This window comes from Corapipo altera, unplaced genomic scaffold (assembly GCF_003945725.1).
Source record: "Corapipo altera isolate COAL_440 unplaced genomic scaffold, ASM394572v1 58, whole genome shotgun sequence".
NCBI classification, from domain to species: Eukaryota; Metazoa; Chordata; class Aves; order Passeriformes; family Pipridae; genus Corapipo; species Corapipo altera.
Window position 1 is genome coordinate 273,495 of NW_020884898.1, and position 20,883 is coordinate 294,377.

Consider the following 20,883-nt stretch of genomic DNA (forward strand, 5'->3'; position numbering starts at 1 on the left):
GCACAGGACACTGTTCCCAGCCCAGGAGCAGCTGTACAGCTCATCCTTCAACCAGGATGACACTGGAGGACAATTTCCACTCCACAACCCCTGCTCAAATATTCATCCCAGAGCAGAGGCCAAGGTGGAAGTGCTGTCTGATGCTTGCCTTGGGGTGCCAGTGCTGTATGGAAACCCAAGTCAAGAGAAACACCACCTGAAACAAAGCACAGTGGTTACAGCGGGTGCCGGGGGCCGAGCAGATGCCTCCCCCAGCAAGAGGCCTGGCAGCCAGAGTGATTTCAGTATCAGTATACACGGTCTTTTGTTAGCACTGTGCTCTTGCAGAGCCATGTTCTGACAAAATTCAGAAGGGCAGTGTGTTTCCTTTCCTCATCCATGTTAATTCTTTGAGCCTTAAGCGGAAATCAAAAAGCAGGCCTTCCTAGAACTATTCAGACCAGACATTAGCCTATATATGGAAAGAAATACTGAGGAGGAATAAACAATTCTGCAACCCCTTCCTCCTCATCAGCCAAAAAAAGTTTCTTGAAAGAGTAATTCATGGCAAAGCTCCGTTTATTTGATGACAGAATTAACCATAACTTTATACATCTAACACTAAATAAAAAGAGCAGAATGTACAAATCAAATTAATTATGTACAGGAATTCACCAGGAATACTTAATAAATGGACACTTCTCATGAACTTTATTTAAAAAAAAATCAAATATCAACTGCATATTTGCAGTCTGACTTCAAATAGATTGCAGAAGGGTAGTGAACATCTTAAGTGCTGAAGTCTAAAGAAAAATGTAAGGCAACACATAGGTGGGAACAGCAAAGCCAAAAGTGACACTCCCTACTTACCTCACGCTGTTCTGGAAAGGTAAGGCACAGCATGTCAGGAAAGGGGTGCACAGCATTCAGCTTTGACATTCCTGGCTGACCCTAGTTTAGGAAACAACCTTTTGGGATTTGTTTGGTTGGTTGTTGTTTTTAAAGAGCAGTCTACTGAGTCAGTTACAGCATTTTTACAGTGGATAGGAAGGCTCTGAAATTCACATTCACTTCTGCCTCTTCCATAGGTTGGGCAAATAAATAAATGCACCAAAGATTAAACTGAGGTGCTGGTAATATTCTTTTTGTAAGGTAACACACTAAATATACAAATAATGTTCTAGCATTATTTACAGCTATTTTTCCTTGAACATTTCTTCACTTTAGTAATAATTTGTAGGATAAACACATTGAAGTAAATTTAAAGTTTATCTAGTGCTCTTTTAAATATTTTTTCATCATAATGGCAGTATTTTAATTTTAAGCAGGATGGCTATCTCCAGATTCTTGACCATAAAAAATTCAAGTTACAGCTAGCAGTATTTTTTTTTAAATATTAATTTTAGTTTTATTCCATTTGGTAATTAGAAAATAATAGAATTGTAAAGGGCTGCAAAATGTATAAATAACTACATTATTTTTCTGAAGGAAGACCCTGACCTTTGAAATAGACATCTACAAATTAATTTGGATCCAAGACAGGAACTCAAACTACATATTGCTGAAAAATTTTCAATAACTGCTTATCTACAGGATTGGGAAGTATAAAAAGTCCACTCTGTAGCTCAGTAGATAGATACTCACATAGTTAAATAAGATGAAAGGTAGAAATACTAATTCAAATGAGGTGGTTACTTTGCCATAGGGTTTCTTAAATTTTGTTCAGTGGATCTGTTTCTGTAGCACAGAATTATATGCACGTTGTTTTATTTATGAAGTTTACCCTGCAACAGTACAGGTTTCTGGCTCCTTGGGTATCTTGCCACTGTCCAAATGAGGAAATATTTGATACCACTATAGACTGAGAATAATTTAAAGACAGTTCTGATTGTTCATATGCAAAGCACTTTCAGTTACCTCAACAAACATCTGCTTGCTTAAAAAACAACCCAAACAACCAACAATAAAAGAACCCACACCTTGTACACATCAAGATGTGCACTGTTGGTGGTATTAAATAAGGGACATGTAAACTTGGGCTAAGGATGGCTGTGAGTCACACTTGGTTGCAGAAACACCTAGTAAGGATTTTTCCATCTATGTGGTATAACACTGGGTAATTAACTGGTCCTAGAAGTATTTTCTTACAGCAGCAGTAATAAGGTCTTCTAGAGACACTGGTAATTTTGAGACAAATCTGATTTTTACCCCATACTAAGATTTTCCTGTTTCTCTATCCTGATATTGCTATGTGTCCTATTTGGGAATTAGCAAGGCTCCTCCTCCTTACAAGATCAGATCTTAACCAGGTGGACTTCTTCAGCATGTTTACATTCCCAAAGAAGTGTGCTGCTACACCTTTTTCATTTGAGAGTTTGTACATTAAATGTAAAGCAAAACTAGAAACATCCATCATTAGGCTGCCTGCTTTGGGTACAGACATCAGTGCTGGCAACAGCTTCCTTTAGACAACCAAACATTGACCTAAACATGGCTGTGCACAGAGGCTGCAGGGAAAGCTCCTCCCTTACAAATGGAGTTGACTTCTCTAAGGAGCCTTCCTGCAGCGGGCTGTCCTCTGGTCAACTTGAATTCACAATCATCTTGGAGAACCACTTCCTCAGCCTTCAGAAGATCCCTGCCCATTATGTGTAAAAGATTTTAACAGTGTTTTGCTGCACCTTGGACTGCCACCCACCGACCGGAATTTAAGTCAGTTCTTCGAACTGGGATTCACTGACAGCAATGGTGCCTCTGCCCAAATAAAAAAGCCTGAGTTTTTCTGTATGTCACATGAAGCACATGCTGCACAAAGCATTCTAACACACCCTTGTCTTGGGGAGTAAACAGACAGAATCCAATAGAAGTAATCTGCTCACAAACCTGAGGAAATGCACATTAAAACAAAAAAAGAAAGCTACCGATAGCTGTGCATTTCTAGTTTTTAGTGCAGCCTTTTTATATGTTTTTTCTTTTAATTTTTAAGTTACAGCATGATACTTACTCCATGACACAAAAAACATTATTCTAACTTTTTTTTTCTTTCAGTTATGGTCAGTACAGATATCTGAGCTTTCAAAGCCTTGGCCCACACTGGAGCATCTTAACTTTTTCCCTCTAGTGCGTGGTGCAGTATTTCGTCACCACAATGTTCAGTACTGAGGAGTAACTGTTTGAAAACAGGCATCACTGAAAGCCCCAGATAACCCATTCAATACTTGCCTCTCACAGATTGTAATACCTCACTCTTCACGCTCTCTCATACATTAAATGGACTCTGTTGTTGTAACATGGGCCACTTCTACTTCTACAGTTTCAATGGCCTGCGTCCCTTCAGCCATTTTCTGTCCTTGCTGTTGTGCCAATACATAATTCACCACCTGCATGATGCTTTGGTCAGAAAGAGTAGAGACTGATGTACATTCCTCAGTAGCTGCAACTGCTTCGATGGCTTCAAGCGTCTCCCCTGTCACTACCACAGTCTCACCCTCACCAGCACCAAAGCTAATCTCGGTTTCTTGCTCCTGCACGTCTGCCGCTAAAATGCTGATGGCATGCTCCACCTGTGTCCCCTGGTTGTGAAACTGAAGAGTATCTTTTTCCAGCATGATTTTGCAGGGTATGTAGTCCCTGTGGAACTTAGTCATGTGCTTCCGCAGGGTCCGGGCATCTATGTAGGCCTCGTTGCACACTGGGCACACGTACGGCCGCTCCCCGGTGTGTGTCCTCACGTGGCGCTTCAGGGAGCGCGCGTCGGCCCAGGCCACCCCGCACGTCAGACACTCAAAGGGCTTCACACCTGTGCTCGGGGGAAAGCAAGGAAGAGATGACCACCAGAGTTCATAAACAGGCATGAGCCATGATGAGAACTGACAGGGAACAGAGGAGTATGAAAGAACAAAAGGAATGCTGTAACATCTGCCACGTGAGAAAGAGATCCTGTTCACTGCTTCTGGACTACAATATAATGCAACCATAATACATTCAATGGTAAGATTTTCAACAAGTGCTCAGCCCAACTGTCATAGGTTTGAAAAGAAATGTTGGAATTTTTTCCCAATGTCATGCCTCCCCCCCCATTCTGTTTCTTCCAGGATGGGGCTGGAGGCGGAGCAAAGCTGCACACGCTGGGCAGGGTGGGGAGGGCTTGGAGTCTTTTGGGGGCTTTTGGGGTTTTCGTCTGGGACCGGACAGAGCAGGAGCCTGGTTTTTGGCAACCTCATTCTCTTTTCCTGAAAGGAAATTTTTTTCCCCACAGGATACCTCATGGAGGACGACTGAGAGAGACCAACCCATCTCAGAGCAAAGTATTCTGCCTTCAAGACTGCCTGGGGGAAAAGGACTTCAGTTTTTTTTCATTGCTGGCTGCAAGCACACGTGGCTGCGAGCAGCTTTTGAACTGCTGGGACAGTCCTGCATTTCTGCCCCGGGTTGCCGCAGGTTTCTTCCTCCCTGCCTGGGGATTTGGGACTTTGTTTTGTTCCTTCTGAAAGTTTTTGATTGCACCATTTATTGTTTATTCAGATTTTGTTAACAAAAAGCTGTTTCCTTTCCTTTTCCACACTTCTGCCTGAAGTCTCTTAATTTTTAATTTATTTCTGTATTTCTTTGTTTCTGTAAGTCCTTCTGTACACTTATACCTATTTCACCTCCTCTTCTACACTGCATATGTTCAAATACAGCACCTGATGTTTTTATAATCTTATTCTCCCTCATAACATCTAAGTTCCATGGTCTGTAATATCTAATGGGGCGTATGGGTGGTGACCAATGCCATCTCAATACTGGCTTTTCCTCTGTCACAGTTACTGTAGATCAGGCTATTGCAGGACACTTTATTTAGAAACAAACACAAAATCTCCACTTCAATAGTTAGACAGCTATTAGATTTACTCAAAAGAGCTCTTTAAAAGGAGAAATGCTTCAAAAAAGTGGGATTTGCCCTCCAATAGGAGAATATAGAATCCCAGCACAGCTGCAACAACACAATACTCAAAAATCAATTTCATACTTCACATCTTTTTTAAAAAGAAAACTGTAAAATGTTTTCATATTTTCACCAAGCATCCCATAGTTTACTGCTTGTTACAAATCAAGAAGTTGATCGATTTCCAACATTGGTATTTCTTTTTTTTTCAATTTAGGCAAATCATTCTCCTATCTGAAGATTATTTTAACTGTGTGTGGAGAATGTTTTATGACATCCAATTCTTTGCCAGATTTCTACCTTTTAATCACTCGCAAAAAAGTTCTTCCGTTAAAGTTCTGAGAAAGACAAATTGGCCTTGTCCCTGTGTGTGACTGGAGTTTTAGAAAGATCCCAAAAGCCACCTCTAGGAATCACTGGCAGCAAGTTATCAAGGCAGGACTAGCTTAAAACTAACTGGAGAATCTGTAAGAACTCCTACATGTCTTACCAGACAGGACATACACAGACTCAAAGAAATAATTATCCCTCTCTCCACCATGGTTTTAGGGGTTGAGGAATGTCATCAGTGTTTGTTTTCTACATACCTTCATGATTGTTCACATGTCTCCTATATTCCCGGAGTTGGGTGAATTTTCTTCCACAGTGCTCACAAACTCGTTCCAGATTTTGTTTTGCTCTTCCTTTTTTACCGTGTGTGGCTTTCTTTACATGTCTTCTGTACAAAGCCTTCTCATAAAATTCTTTTCCACATACATTACACCTAAAATGGGTTAAGTGAGAAATCTATTAAAACCATTATTGTACACTTATGTATTTAAACCAAAATGCACTTGAGTTAGGGTAGGCAAACTTTAATGGGAATACTGTCTCTCATAACAAGCAGTTCCCTAACTAGAAGTAACACAGTTGGACTGAATTACATTTTCTCTTATCCACAGCCACAAAGCTTCCACTTACCTTCTAGGGAAGTGAGATCCCACATAAAGCATTTCTAACTTCATCAATTATATTTATCCTCATACTATGTCATGTATCTTAATCCCAGAACTATCTCAGCAGATTAACAGCTAAACCACACTATTTAAAGTCAACCACCCATTCTCAAGACCCCAGTCACCACCAATCAATTGGTACTTTTAGAGTGGACTAGGCAGTTCCTTGTTGGCTGGCTGTGGATCTGTATAATCTCATTTTGATTAGTACATTTCAGCTGATAATTTTCTCTTACCTATAAGGGTCTGTGACAGAATGAGACTTTACATGAGAATACCAGTCTTTCTTCCAGCTGTAACATTTTCCACAGAACTGACACTGAAATGGCTTCACACCTAAATGTTTATTCATATGCTGCCGAAGATCTCGAGCTTCATAGAAACTCTTGTCACACCTGTAAGAGTAAATGTTTTAGCACCCTATATAAGAAAGGCAATGGGACCCTATTCTTTAATAGCAACTAAAGTCTTTGAGAACACCTACTGCATCATCAGTATTTATATAAAGCACAATCCCTTTCCAAACTAGGGAAAATTAAAAAGAACAGCAGCTTGTTTGAAAGCCTGGGATAAAACCTGAGGACCTCTGAAACACACTGTCTTATGAGTAACTACATTCTTTCTTTTATTTGGATGGGGAATAATCAAAGTCAAAACAACTGGGAGACATCAGAAATTTGTGTTATACTGTATGAACATAGGAGGGCATTAACAGCTGCTTCTTCTCTTAACCAAAGAGGATTAATTACTGATACACAGACAACTGGAATTTGTTGTTTGTAATGTTCAAATGTAGTTTTTTTTAGAAATGAATATATCAAATCCATGGCCCTACAAGAAAGCATCTGAAAGTAGTGATACTCATTCCTTAGCTGGATGCTTATACACATCTAAACCCAGGCAACCTTATTGTTTTCCTTCATTTACACCTTGCCACAATATGACTGTATAGCTCTTCTTGGTATGAAAACTACAGAGACTGGCCTAATCAAAGACATGCTTTCTCCCTTTGAAAGAAATTCTGCTGATCATCTCTATCTCCTCGCTCATGTAACATCACAGAGCTCTATGACTCAGAAAAGGACAGAGGCAGACAAATGTCAGCAGGCAAAGGTGGAGGATTCAAATTCTGTAGACAATCAACCACCGGAATGAGGAAATCTCAGAATTCTCAACCTCCAGTGGAATCTGAAAATATAAAATAGCTTCCACGCAGGAACAAAACTTTTTACATTACATTTCCTGAATAATGGGCATTCTGGAGAGGAGAAAAAGTCTTCTTTGCTTTTGAGGGCAGGGGGGAAAATAGGTGATGACCCTTGAGCCACCCAAACAAACTCCTCCTCCTAGGCTGGAAAAACTGACAACTCCTCTTCAAATAGGGCTCTTGGAGATCCTTGGTTCGCACAGACACATCAAAAAGTATCACAAAGATTGGCACTCGGTAATCTCTCCTCAAGGGTTGCATATTTGGAGAAGTCATTAGAGAAGTACCAAACTCAAGCAACCACCACCCTCTAACACTTACATATTACTGCAATTTATCAAACACATACTTCACTGAAAAACTTCCATGACCATTTTAGGAAAATAACTCATGGTCAGCTTCACTCAGCTTGGCCACAAGTTCAAACTAAAGCCTGGCAGTGACGTTTCCATTCCAAGCCACCAAATTAAAAAAACTAAAGTCTGGTTATTGCTTAGTGAAGCAGTATAATTGATGTGGAAACATCAATTATATCTTTAGTAGAGATCTTTGCAGCAGAAGCAGCAAGGACTGTGTCTGTCTTGAAGAAGCTGGGGATTCAAAATATCTTCTCTGTCTAGGTGATCTTTTCCATCCATTACTCTACTGCCTTAAATAAAAAAAAATTCATTTTTAAAACATATTTCGCCTTCAAAACCAAAACTGCCTTCCCTAGTGTGTTTCATGAAATAGTGTCTGTGGCCTCTATTAGCTCTTTCTTTGTATTTCTAGGATTAATATTTTTAGCATTAAAAAGCACTAAAAAACATTGCTGACAGAATTAAAGTAAGTTTTCAGCACTCAGAAAATATTATTTTTGCTAGCACGCAGCAGCACTACCAGAGATACCTTAAACAATACTTCAGATTATTGCTTTCATTAAAACCTTGAGATGCTACAGGCACTCATAAATTGTGCAACTCCTCTTAATACTTGAGAGAGCTTCCCAGGGACCTAACCGAGAGTCCAAAAAAATTAAGCACTATTTCTCCTTCTTGGTCACTTAAAAAGGTTCCCCTACAGTCTGCTTGGTCATGGAAAAAGTATCCACGTTTCACTAATGCACTAAGAGATGCACTCTTTCCAAGTACACTTTCTGCTAAAGTCCATAATGCAAAGATACTTAAGTGGTTTTGTATGTTTTATAACCAAATTAAACCAACAGTCAGTGAGTCTTAATTTAGGATCATGTTCCTGCAGAGCTGTTTGCTAAACACAGCGTGCACTGCTATGCACACAAGTACGTGACTCTGTAGACTACACAGGATATTTTCAAATTAAACTGAAATCAACTATCACACTTAGAGAGGGCAAAACCAGGCTGAAGGCCCTTGGCCTCTGACAACTTTACCACTCTTATCTGTCCTACAAAGGAGCTGTAAACCCACATAGCTACAGATTACAGCACCTATTACAGTGCAAACACACTCATTAGAGAACAGCTGTGTGAAACCAGAGCCAGGTAACAGTTTAAAACCAAGCTTTTGCTCTCCAACACAGGTATTTACAAAAATGCACTTTTCACTTTTATGCTTTAAAAGTCTTACCCCAGGCCAGTGGAATGGTTTTACACTACATCAAGGAGCTGCTTTTGACCTTTAAAATTACGAGGATCTTAATGTTAAGAAAAAAAGCCCACCAAAGAAACCCACCAACCAACTTACTGAGTACACTGATATCCACGAACTTCAGGCTTTGGTTGGTGTTTCTTTATGTGTTTACTGAGCCCTGATGCCCTGTGGAAGGATTTTCCACAGATGGAGCAAAGATACTTGGATTCTCCTGAAAAAAAACCAAAACAAAATATGTTACCAAGCCAGGCCTCCATTTCTCTGGAGTGCTTTGTGAGAGTGTTTTTTTTAATTCCTATATAGTTTATCTTAAGTAATCAGAGCAGTGCTACAAAGAGAAGTTGGTTCAATTACACAGACAGAATTTTCAAGTGTATTTTGTATGTGCTAATGCAATAATACACAAAGAGTGGAGTAGCAACTCTAAACTGCTTTATTTCATTTTTTTTTTACACACAAATACCTCATTGCAGCTACTAATCAGTCATGAGAAGAGAGCAGCCTAAAAACTGCCCTCTTGTGTGAACCCCCCCCGATTGCCTGTGTTCACATATTATGCAACTTTTCCAGCAACACAGCATTGCTTAATTAATTGTATTAAATCTTGAACTTGTGGAACAATACCTTAAAATAAAAATTTCTGCTCCAATTCATCAATGTAGGAGTGATGAGTACTAATATATTAAATATAATATATAATTTAATATATAATATTAAATTATTATACTGTCATTCTTTCACATCCTAAGATCTTTCAAGACACCAGGCTTTTTAAAATGTCAGCATTAGTTCAGCAAGTCTTGTAAAACACACATGGAGGTTTTGAGAGATTTAACTTGTTTTCCTCCAAAAGTATAGGCTGGAAGAGTTAGTGCTCTAAAACATTCTAGCCTGCTGTCTATTTTTTGTTGAATTGACATGATACAGACATTGAATATGTACATAAAACCACAGGAAAAGACCAAGCACGATTCCCTGTTCTTGTATAGAACATCTGCATAATAACATTAAGTTATGGTAAAATAAGCCCAGAAAATGACTACTTCCCTCTATTTCTGCTGCCTGACCATTAGAGGAAAAAGGAGAAACTGCCATTTCTTTTTTTAAACAGTGTCTTTGACACTGAAGAACAATAATGAAGTTCAGCAGCAAAGAACAGCCAGACAAAGGAAAAGGATTTCCTTTCTCATCACTTACCTGTATGAATGCTCATGTGTTCCTGAAGACTTCTTTTTGTGACAAAAGACTTTTCACACAAGTCACACTTGAACTGTTTCTGTACTTCATGGAGTGCCAAGTGCATTTTTAATCCATGCTTATACGTAAAGGTCTTTCCACAAACCTAAAAAAATCCGTACGTGGTGAAATAGAACAAAAATCATTATATAATATGTGTTTAACTTCAAACACAACAAAACCTCTTGTATTTCTTGGGAACTAGGATGGCCACACCTGTGATTTTGCACGAGTGACAGAACTGGTCTGTTAAATAAAGGAATACTCGAGGGAAGACATTTTTCTAGACACAGGAATGTGGACTTTCACGACTCAAATTCATTCTAGTTTTCTTGCTCTCGGACTGCAAGCAATTTCATCAGGATGTTACAGCAGCATTCCCTATTCTGAAGTGACTAAAACTAACATGAATTTTAGGGCACAGCATCAATGCCAAAATATCAAGAGACCAGTACTGATTTGATTAGAGGGTAAAATGACTTTACCTTGCACGCATGTGGTTTTACACCTGTATGTTTGAGCATATGTATTCTGAGAGAATAGGGCTTAGGCAGAGTTCTCCCACAGATATCACACACGAATTCCCGTTTGGTTCTCCCTTTCACCGCAGACACACCCGTCCCTTCCGCACTCGTAGCCGCGGGGTTGGCTTCGGTCTTCCGAGTGTGCCGGACAAGGTGGGCCCGCAGGGATGCACCGTACTGGAATTCCTTTTTGCACAGCTGGCAAAGAAAATATCACAACTTTACTTTGCTTTTAATGCTCAGAATTATATTAAAAACCAAAAAGGTTATCAAAGATTTTGAGTAGAGTAATATGGTTAAATCTAAAACCCGACTCCAACAGGTATTTTATCTCAGATTAATTAATAGTTGCACATTTTTAATCTTATGGCTACTGACAGAACCTCTGATCACTTCCCAGTGACACTAACTTCTAGCTGAATCTAAACACAGTTGCAAATTTACTGGTAAGGCTAAAGTAAATCCCACATCAGCACTGTCTTGAGCAGCAGGCATACTCCCATGTCACACAGTGCTGTCAGGCCAAGCGGCTGCACCACATTTTACCCCACCCAGATCAAGACTGCATCTGACTCCGAAATCCTTAAGGAAAAAAGCAGCTTGTACCAAGAAAAGGCAAGAAAAAATAATTACTAACGTCATTACTCAATGAATTTTCATTAAGAGGGAGGTTTACAGACAAAAAAAAAAACCCTCAACTTACAGGACATTTATATTCTTGAGATCTTTCATGTTTCAGTGTGTGCATTATAAGTGCATAGCGCCGCTGGAACACCATTCCACACTCTGTGCACTTGTGCTGAGCTTCAACTTCGTTATTTTCCGTGGTCTCTCTTTTGGGCTGTTTCATTTTTTTCCCTCTTTGTACCAGCTTCATGGCAACCTGGGTTGGAAAAACATAACTCTTAAATGAATTTTACTACACTGTATTTCATACTTCCTCTGCAAGTGAGTACTAAAAACTGATTTTTCTGTGTTGCTATAATACCTGTTAATTTGGCAAAGTTAACTCAGCTGCTAGAAAGTTACCTTATTTCAGTTCACTATAAAACTACAGATCTCATGGTGAGTGACAAACTGGTCTTAAAACTGTAAACTGCCTATGATAATGGGCACACGATGATTTTTCAGTTCAGGGACAAATAACTATTCAGCCCTGAGTAACTCCCTAAGTGAGAGCTAAGGGATAGTTACAGGGGAATCACAAAGTACTACCAGTCACAATTTCTATCAAGTGTTTCTAACCCTTTGCTGAACCCCAACTTCCCTTTTCAGAATTTATATTAGCTTTACTAGAAAAGTCATCATATTAAATAATAATAAAAAAAGGCCTATGAGCTATTAATAACCTACTAAAAATTCACAGTATTTAAGTAAATAAATTCTTTCAGATTAAGAGTATTCCAGCTTTCCTGGAGATTTTTTTATGTAAGGCACTAGTGGTTTTTTGTTAGGCATCATTGGCAGTGCTACCTGGAGCTGATAATTTCATGTTTCTTTGTAGAAACTCACTGTCAAATTCTTTAGATGCCAAATTTTAAGTGAACAGGCTGAAATTTCCTGTATCGGGACCCTTTGGGGTTCTGAGAATAAGGCAAGGGAAGGAAATACAAGCATCCCTATTTCTTTGTCCTGTTCTCCCAACAAGCAAGGTATCTAACAGTTTTTGAAAACATGCCAGCCCTTCCATGCCTCTGGAAGCCAAACAAACTCAACACAGAGACAACATTTTCATATATTTTTTTAAATGTTACTGTTGATCTGAAAACTTATGCAAACTTAGCGAAATTTTGAAGCCACAAAAATAATTTTGTTCAGTGTGTGGTTAGTAAGAGCTTGGAAAGTAATTCCTACACAGCACACCTCATCCCCAGTATCTGAATGCCAAGTGGAAGCACAGTAATTCAAGTCGGCAGCATTTTTCCTGCAGTCACTTTCCTGGTATTCTGCCAGCATCAAACCTGGGAACTCAGAAAGGAGTGTCTCCTTCCCAAAGCTAATGACACATCCAGTGCCAGAGGGGGAAGTTGAGGGATGCCCGAGACAAAAGTGCTAAAAGCTGTGAAATGAGTTAGGAAAGGAGAAACCCACTCCTGAATCCAATCCCAAGCAATTATCTAAACCAACTGCTTTTTTCCATAGGTGGCCACTGTTTGTGGACCTCATGTGTCAATGGGCTGGATTTAAAAACTGCAAAGTAAGTTAACAGGAGTTGTTTCTGAAGGTAAATATTCCCCGCTCCCAAAACAGAACAAAAACTTGCCATTTTCCAACCCTCATAAATAGACTGCTCAAGTATTTTGACTGTGCTGGTTCTAACACCCGGGATTTGAACTGTCCATCAGTAGGAAAGAAAATAATGCTACAGTTTCTGGCTGTGAGGGTGTTGTAATGACAACAAATTATTCCCCTGTGTGTGGAACTGGTGCCTAAACACTTAGTATATTCGAATGCTAGAGTTTTTAACATCAATGCTCTTTGAACCTTTTTTTCTGAACTGACTCCAATCTGAAGGTAGCAGGACTGCATTATTGTGACTTACGACTACATCTTAAGATCCACGTGGGATGTCAAATTTTTCTTTCCCAATGTTGTTTTCCAGTCTGAACAAATGTAGGGTCTCACTTCTCTAACAGATAAATACATCTGTCTATGACTGACATACACATGAGATAGTTAAGAATTAAATTCACAGATCATCGAGGATTGCTGTGAGAAGATACTCAAGCTGGGCTAAGGTCACTGAGCATTCTCAGAATCTTTAATATGGCAGGAATATCGATGCCAAGTCAATGGGTTTTTTTGTTTGTGGGTTGTTTTTTTTTGGGAAGCAGTCTTTTCAGATAGGTTTTGAAACACTGGTAATTACTGACAACAGGTCTTAGGACAGATAGAATACCTGCTGTACTGCAGATTTAGGATTTGTCTTTCTGCTTTGCAGTTTCTTTTCAATTCCTTTATGCAATCTGATATATCCCCCTTCACTGACAGAACGCTGGCGAAGCTTGCTCTTGTAAGTATCATCCTGGCTGGAAGCAAGGTTTTCCTGTGGGGAAACTGGGATGCTCTGTTCGTTACTTGTTTGCGTGAGTGTCTCTGAGGAGTCTTCAGCAGCAGTGTCCACATGTGCTTTATCACTTTCATTTTGAACGGTCTCAGTTTCTGTTTGACTCTCTATGTCCACATCTTCCACACCCAACCTTTTGAAGAGGCTGTTTGAAATGCTCTCCACCAGCTGGATCTTGATGTAATTCTCAGCTGTTTCACGCTGCTCCACAGGCTTTGGAAGATCACTGGGAGTGGCCTCCAGAGGCTCTGGGTGCAGGAGGTTGGGCTGGGGTGCTGCTGCCTCCTCTGTCTCAGCAGAGGAAGGAGCTCCATTCACAGCTACTGGCACTTCACTGTCTGTGAGCTTAAGCTGCTCAGCACCATCCGTGGGCTGTGTCTCAACTTCAGCCTGCTCTGCTAAGTTCTGTGTTGACTCCACAGTTTGAATGTCTCCCTTTTGGTACACCGTGATTTGTTTCTCTTCCATCTGTTTGTGCACATTTTCACAGATTTCCAGGACATCCGTCATGAAGAGATGCCGGGCAAGCATGGCCACTTCTGCCATGCTACAGAAATCAAAAGTTAATTCTGAAGTGTAAGCAAATTCCAACAGAGGCAGGAAACTGGACTTGCAGAACCCTACCAGGAACAAAACAAGGTATTAGAGCAAGTACTGATGACCCGGAATTACACCAAAATATCCCATGATGAATACAACAGTTCACCTTTGATAGGGTTAAGTCTGAAATTTAGAGCAAAACATACTTTGAAATAACATTGAAGCCTCTCCACTGGGACTCAATTAGTTGTCATTTACACAAAAGCTTCCTCCTCATGTATTTTCTATGGGTAAGTAAGCTCAGACAACTTTTCCAATAACTACACAGAACTTAGGTAGTTTCACAATAAAATTGCCTAGAAAAATGTTTCAAGATGCTGGGAGAGCCACAGTATTTTTGAAATACGTTAATTTAGCCAAAATTTTTCTGGACCTGCTACATTCAGAAAGAACTCAGGACTTAAGTATCAACTCATGCGGCAGAAAAATAAAACAAGAAAATAGCTATTGGAAACAACAAATATATGGATATATAGATAGAAATGCTTAAATATAAGAATTTGGTAAAATTTTCCACAGTTGTGTAAATCATAAATCAAGCATTTGATCTGGGGGAGCTTCTGGACCTTCATATTAGAAATGTACTGTTCATGCAGAGACAGGCACAGTTAAGAACTCATGAGAAAGCAATGCAGAAGGCTATGTTCTGTACAGTATTCTTCATTGCTACAAACCTATTTTTAAAGCATTAATTTTAGAATTGTCTCCAACCTTTAACATACCAGAAGGTTTGAGAAATAAGCAGACATGCATAATACTTCAGAGCATTAAGAAACAATTTAGCATTTGGTAAGCTAAACAGCTCTCCAAGAAGCTAGTCAACATCCCCCACTGATGTATTCAACATTTGATTATGTCCCCTTTTAATGTTTGTGACTAATACAAGGAGGAAACACATTTAAGCAAGGTAAAAAAAAAAAAATCAATCAAAAGCTTCTCAGATATTTTCAGATGAAATACCACTGTCCATGGAAAATCAGATTGGACAAAATCAGAGGGATTGCTTTAGCATTAAAATCCACACAAAACACTTTTAGATTAAAAGAGAGAAAAAAGCATGATAAACATTTGTCTTGAACATTCAAAAAAGACTGAATTAAACACCTTAGTTAGGATATTATGATTTCTAGCTTTGAAACCCACAGCAATTCACCTGACAGATCCACTACAGCTTCATGACTAGTGACAGCTCCCTTTTCAATGAAGAGCTCTCGGAAGTACTCGCTGTTGGCTGCCAAGACAGATTTGTGAGCTTTGTACTCCTCTCCTTCAATCAGCAAAGTCACATCACAGAACTGATTGGAAAGCCTCTGCTGATTCAGCTGGTTTAAGACTGACAGACAATGTTTGGAAGATGACTGCTTCACAAGGCCCTTACTGTCCACCTGTCATAAACAACATTATGAAAATTTCATTACATTTAGATTGTGCCTTTTTAAGCATTCACACTGAAACACAGAAAAGGATTATTTTCTGCAACCATGCAATCAGTTCAAGCCTGTATAACATAAGGCTTAAATTTACTATTGTTTTCTTCTTTAAGCTTCACCCTCCCTCCAAACACAGTTAAAGCACAGAACTGGAAAAATGGGAAGATACGTTCAAACAGTTCTTTGACCATATTTTTCTACGCTACAATCTGAAATGGTTTCTAGATTCGTGTCTTTACATGCCCATGAGCCTGCACTTATGAACAAGAACTTTATGTATCAATATAGCATCATTTATTAAGGAACAGATAAAGAGTCCAAGACAATCTTGTATGTGATGTTTTATCACTGGTAATTTTGCCATTCATTTTACCTTGGATTCTATATCCACAAATAGGAGTCAGGATGATTTTCTTTTCCAACAGTGATGTACTATAATTAATTTCATATCATCTATACCAGTAACCTGTTTGCACATATTCAATATCTTTGGCAAAATTTATATTGTTTTGCTATTACAAGATTATCAAAACAATGGAAAATAAGTACATGACCAAGAATGCAGAAACAGACAATTCAAATTCATTCAGAGGTAAACAGTGGTACTTACAAACACAAGCTCATGCTTTGCTATTGGCTTCTTCTTCATAGGCTTTGGGGATGCAGCTGGAATTGATCCTGTGTTACTCAATTCATCATCTGTTTCATTGCTATCTTCATGAGATTTTGCATCCAGTCCTAGTTCCCCCAGCATTTCAGAAGGATCCGACAGAGATCTAGAGCGATCCAGCTTTTCTTGGCACTTGCTGCATTCTTTAATGTAATCTTTAACCTGCTTAAGGATACCTAAGGAAAATTAATGGAGCTTAATTAGGCTTCTCATTGTAATTGAATTTATCTTAAACACACAATTAAACATGTAGGTGATTAGCATAACCATATTACATGCTAACCAAGGAAAGGGAAGTCAATCACCTACACGTTCCTACTTCACATTACCAGTTCTGATTCTCTCCCACCATTTCATGATACTGCATGTTACTACTGTAATCCATTAATTTGAAATAACATTTAGAATGTCACTACATCAAGCAAACTCTCCTAGAAAGATTTTTAAGGCTAGAAAAAAATAATGGTACTCAGACATTTAATGTAAGAATCCCAAGAAAATGAAACCTGCAATGTAGTCCTGCATTTAGCCAACACCAATGGCTTGTTCTTATTGAAGGGGACAGGAATTGGAAGGCTCACCTAAGGGGTTTTACAAAATTGAGATCAACTGTGTTATATGCAATGATGATGATACATATTATTAACACTGATTTAAATCAAATGCTTATGATTTTGGAATTTAAACGAAGTAATTCCCACCACTACTCTAATCAGTGTAACTAAATAATTTTAGACACTTCATAGTTCCTAAACCCAGGGTCCTCTTCTAGGTACCCAGACATTTTCTGTGTATGGCTTTCAATCCAAATTAATTTCCTTCACTAGGAGAACATAAGAACATATGTAACATATGTAACAGCCATAGTTCAAACCCAGCACAGTTCAAAAACTTGGCTGACAGAGTCTTAGACTTGCACTGCTCACACCTTCTCAGGGCATGAGATGCACTATGATTCCATATGTATCCCTGTAAAGATCAGGAAAACACACACTTAAGGCAACCCAAGACATTCATGCCTATTTCAAACACTTTTACATTTTCTTGATTTTATCTCAAATCAGGGTTAGTTCTCAGCACAGGAGCTGTCTGGTCTTCAAATCACGTATCCAACACCTGTCCTGGCCCCTGGGCCATGCTCCAGCCCATTGCTTCCCACCTGGAGCAGACAAACACTAGACTGACACCCATCTCCCCACATGACACCTGGGTCAAAGCTGCTGTCCACTGGAAGCCCAAGAGTATTGTAATGGCAAAGGAAAACAATGTTTTAGAGGAGACACAGGTAAGAAACATAATACTTGAACTGAAAGCAGGGAATGAATTTTAGTATTTTCAGTGCAAGAGAAACAGGAGAGTACAGGTTGTGCAAATAAAGGTGACTAGTAACCTCAAAAGATGCAGGATACAGAATGCTCTCTCCTGACAAACAGAAGATGTGATGAGGTCCATCGGGGAAGTTTCCAGCACAGGGTGACAGCAGATGCTAGAACAGTCCAATACTGGGCAGACAATGAGAATGCAGATAAAGGCAAGGAAACCACCATCCAGAATAGATATATCAACTTTGAGACAACAAATCCTTTTTCACATCAAAGGGTATTCAAGTCAAGGAGATCTGTACCGGAAGGATGTGCTGCATCCAGAGCAAACCCCCTCCAAATTAAGATAGGGAAAACCAAAGCTGAAATGACAGACCTGCTGACTGATGAAGAAAGTAGAACAAGAGAAGCAATACAGACACAATCTGGGCCCTTGGCAAGCGAAAAGCAGGATATTTTTTAATGGATACCTAGGACTAAAAGTAGAACAGCAATCCAAAGGGAACAAGATATCAAGTCACTGGCTCAGCCAAAAGAAGGCCCCAACTGGGAATTATTGCTGTTCATGCACCACCATTTTCAACAGCTGTGATATCACTCAGGACTCAGCTGAGAATTGGTCTGGTTGTTTCAGCTTCTCATTGGAAGAAAGAGATAAATATAAAAACGAGTGCCAGGACTGCAAACCACCACTGGCAGCTGTAGTACCTAAACATGATCACCATCCACATGCACGGATGAAGTTAAAACCTAACCCGGGTCACATGGAACGGATTATCTCCCCATACAAGGCACTCCGTTTAAGAAGTCCCTGCCTTAACCGAGCTGTATGCGACACCTGGAGGGGAGAGTCCTGTTCTGTGTTTTCATATATTCAAAAGAGGACTACTGGGTAAGAAGTCCTGGGACAATTTGCTGGCCAAGGTGCACCTTGCAGAGCGAGCCCTGCCCCTTGGGGAGTGACAGAGGCCATGTGCTTCGAGGTGGCACCGGTAATCTGCTCTCCTGCTCTCTCCAGGGAGGGAACAAGGACATCCCTTCAGGACCCTGCAGCACAAGACAGACAGGAAGCTCCTGGAGCGGGGCCAGTGGAGGGTACAAAGGTAATTAAGGGACTGGAGCTAGGTCTGTTCAGCCTCGAGAAGAGACGGCTGAGAGGGGACCTCATCAGTGTCTGTAAGTATCAGAAGGGAGAGGCTGTCAAAAGGATGGAGCCGGGCTCTGCTAGGTGGTGCCAAGCAATAGGACGAGAGGCAACAGGCAGAAACTGATGCCCAGGAAATTCCACCAGAACATGAGGAAGAACTTTTTTACTGTGCAAGTGACTGTGTGCTAGAACAGATTGCCCAGAGGGGGTGTGGAGTCTCCCTCACCGCAGACATTCAAGACCCGTCTAAACACAACCCTGTGCCGTGTGCTCTGGGATGACCCTGCTTGAGCAGGGAGGTTGGACCAGACGACCCACCCGTGGTCCTTCCCAGCCTGTCCCAGCCTGTGACTCTGCCCTAGCGCCTCAGTAGCCGCAGCCCCGTCCGCCCGCCCCGTGTCCCGCGGCTGCACCCACCTCTCCACCAGTACTTCTGCGAGAGCCCCTGCCATGTCTGCAGGCGGGTGCGGTGCCCGCCGTCGGGCGCCAGGTGCGCGTTGCGGATGAGGCGTGCGCGGCGCTCGGCCTGCAGCACCACCTCCAGCTCGGCGAAGCGCTGCTGGTCGCGCTGCCGCCGCTGGTAGTACAGGGTCCCGCCGCGCACCACGTAGCAGGCGGCGGCCTTGCGGATCTTCCGCTTGGCGTTGCCCTCCGTGCCCGGCGCGTACGGCTCCCGCTCGTTGGTCAGGTACCGCAGGATGGCCAGGTAGCTCTCCTCGCTGGACATGACGCGGGGGGGGGGTGAGGGGCGCGGGAGCTGCCCCCCGCGCCCTCGGAGCCGCTGTCGGGGCGGGGAAGGGGGCTCGGCCCCGGGGCCAGCGGGAGCCGCGCCCGGGGGGGAACTGGAGTGTCGCGGCCCCGGGCGGCGGGAGGGAGGGAGAAGCTCGGGCAGCGGCCGCGGCGGAAAGACAAAATGGCTGCTGCACAATCGGAAGTGACGCAGGGACCACCGCGCGCGGGAGGGGCGGGGCAGGGGCGGGCACGCGGGGAAGGCGCCGCTCGCGATGGGGGAGCGGGGCGGCCATCTTGGAACCGGGCAGAGGAGAGGCCGCGCAGGGGCCGGGGCAGCCATCTTGGAGTCGGGCAGAGGCTGCGTGGGAGGGCGCGGCCGCGGCGCCGTGAGCGCTCCCGAATAAATAAATCCCTTTGGAGCCCTGGCTCCGAAACGAGCGGCCTCCGCTCCAGAACTGCCACGGGAGCAAGGGCAGCGAGCAGACGAACAGTGAGATTCGGGCTGCACTGTGATCAGGAGCAGCACCGGCGCGGGACTCGGTGTGCTCTGTATCACCTGTGAGACGCGAGGGAGAACGTATTTTAAACGTCAGCTGCTGGTTCTCCTTGTCTGAACTCTGACCCGGCTTTTACACTCGTAACAGAGACAGGAAATGAAACGCAGGAACCCTAACCCTTCCCCTGCGCTCGGTACTTGGGAGCACAGGGGTCCCTCACACAGGGATACCGACGGGATGGAGCAAGGCTGCCCCAAGGTTCTGTTTTATATAAAAGGGAGGAGGTTTTGTGTTTTTTTGCTTGTTTGGGTTTTTTTTTAACGATGGTGGTGGTCGAATAATGGAACAGGTTGCCCTAAGAGGTTCTGGGACCTCTGTCCTTGGAGCTGTTCAAACCTCAGCTGGATACTCATCTCAGCAACCTGATGTAAATAGCCATGCTTTGAGGAAGGCGTTGGAGTAGCTGACCTTTGGAGGTCCTTTTCAACCTAATTTTTGGGCCTATGACCAATTTAAGTATTCAATTTTTGGAGATAAATACTTGATAGAGGATGAATGACATTGCATTAGGAAAACACGATATTAATTCCCATGTTAATTCTTTCTATTACAACTATGTTTGAGCTGAGGTTAATGTCCTGCTCTGAACAAGCTGCCTCACTCACTTGAAGCATAGCTTGTGAGAGGAGTAACCTGATGACCTGTTACTCCACTTCACCAGATCATTTAGAACTCAGCCATAAACATCAAGGAAGAAGCATTTCAGGGCACCTCTGCAGTAACACCAGGCAGCCAAAGCCTGCAAACTTCAAAGAATTAACAAATGGTGTCTTATAAATTAGTCCAATGTGACAGTTTATATTAATGGTATTTCAAGCAGATTGTTTGTGGAAGCTCATCTTCTTTTTTAGCTTTTTAGCTGAAAACTTTCACAAGGGCA

The 20,883-nt window shown here is 41.6% G+C and overlaps 1 protein-coding gene across 1 annotated transcript; it reads right to left on the reverse strand.

Annotated features, from left to right (window-relative positions):
- Positions 1–540: 540 nt before the first annotated feature.
- On the reverse strand, positions 541–19,456 carry ZBTB11 (zinc finger and BTB domain containing 11). The gene is made up of 11 exons (XM_027648676.1): positions 19,132–19,456; positions 16,186–16,421; positions 15,299–15,530; positions 13,378–14,165; positions 11,182–11,361; positions 10,440–10,676; positions 9,916–10,060; positions 8,812–8,929; positions 6,138–6,296; positions 5,494–5,669; positions 541–3,778 (listed from the first exon to the last, which is right to left on the reverse strand). Exons 1-11 carry the CDS (start codon positions 19,439–19,441, stop codon positions 3,246–3,248), a joined length of 3,114 nt encoding a protein of 1,037 aa, XP_027504477.1. The 5' UTR covers positions 19,442–19,456; the 3' UTR covers positions 541–3,245.
- Positions 19,457–20,883: the final 1,427 nt, after the last annotated feature.

Excerpts from the sequence above, each read along its gene's own strand:
- ZBTB11 (XM_027648676.1), bottom strand. The coding sequence starts at position 19,441 with ATGTCCAGCGAGGAGAGCTACCTGGCCATCCTGCGGTACCTGACCAAC. Across the intron at positions 16,422-19,131 it reads GCAGAAGTACTGGTGGAGAG|GTATCCTTAAGCAGGTTAAA; the intron begins GTGGGTGCAGCC and ends AATTTTCCTTAG. Across the intron at positions 15,531-16,185 it reads CAAAGCATGAGCTTGTGTTT|GTGGACAGTAAGGGCCTTGT; the intron begins GTAAGTACCACT and ends TGTTTATGACAG.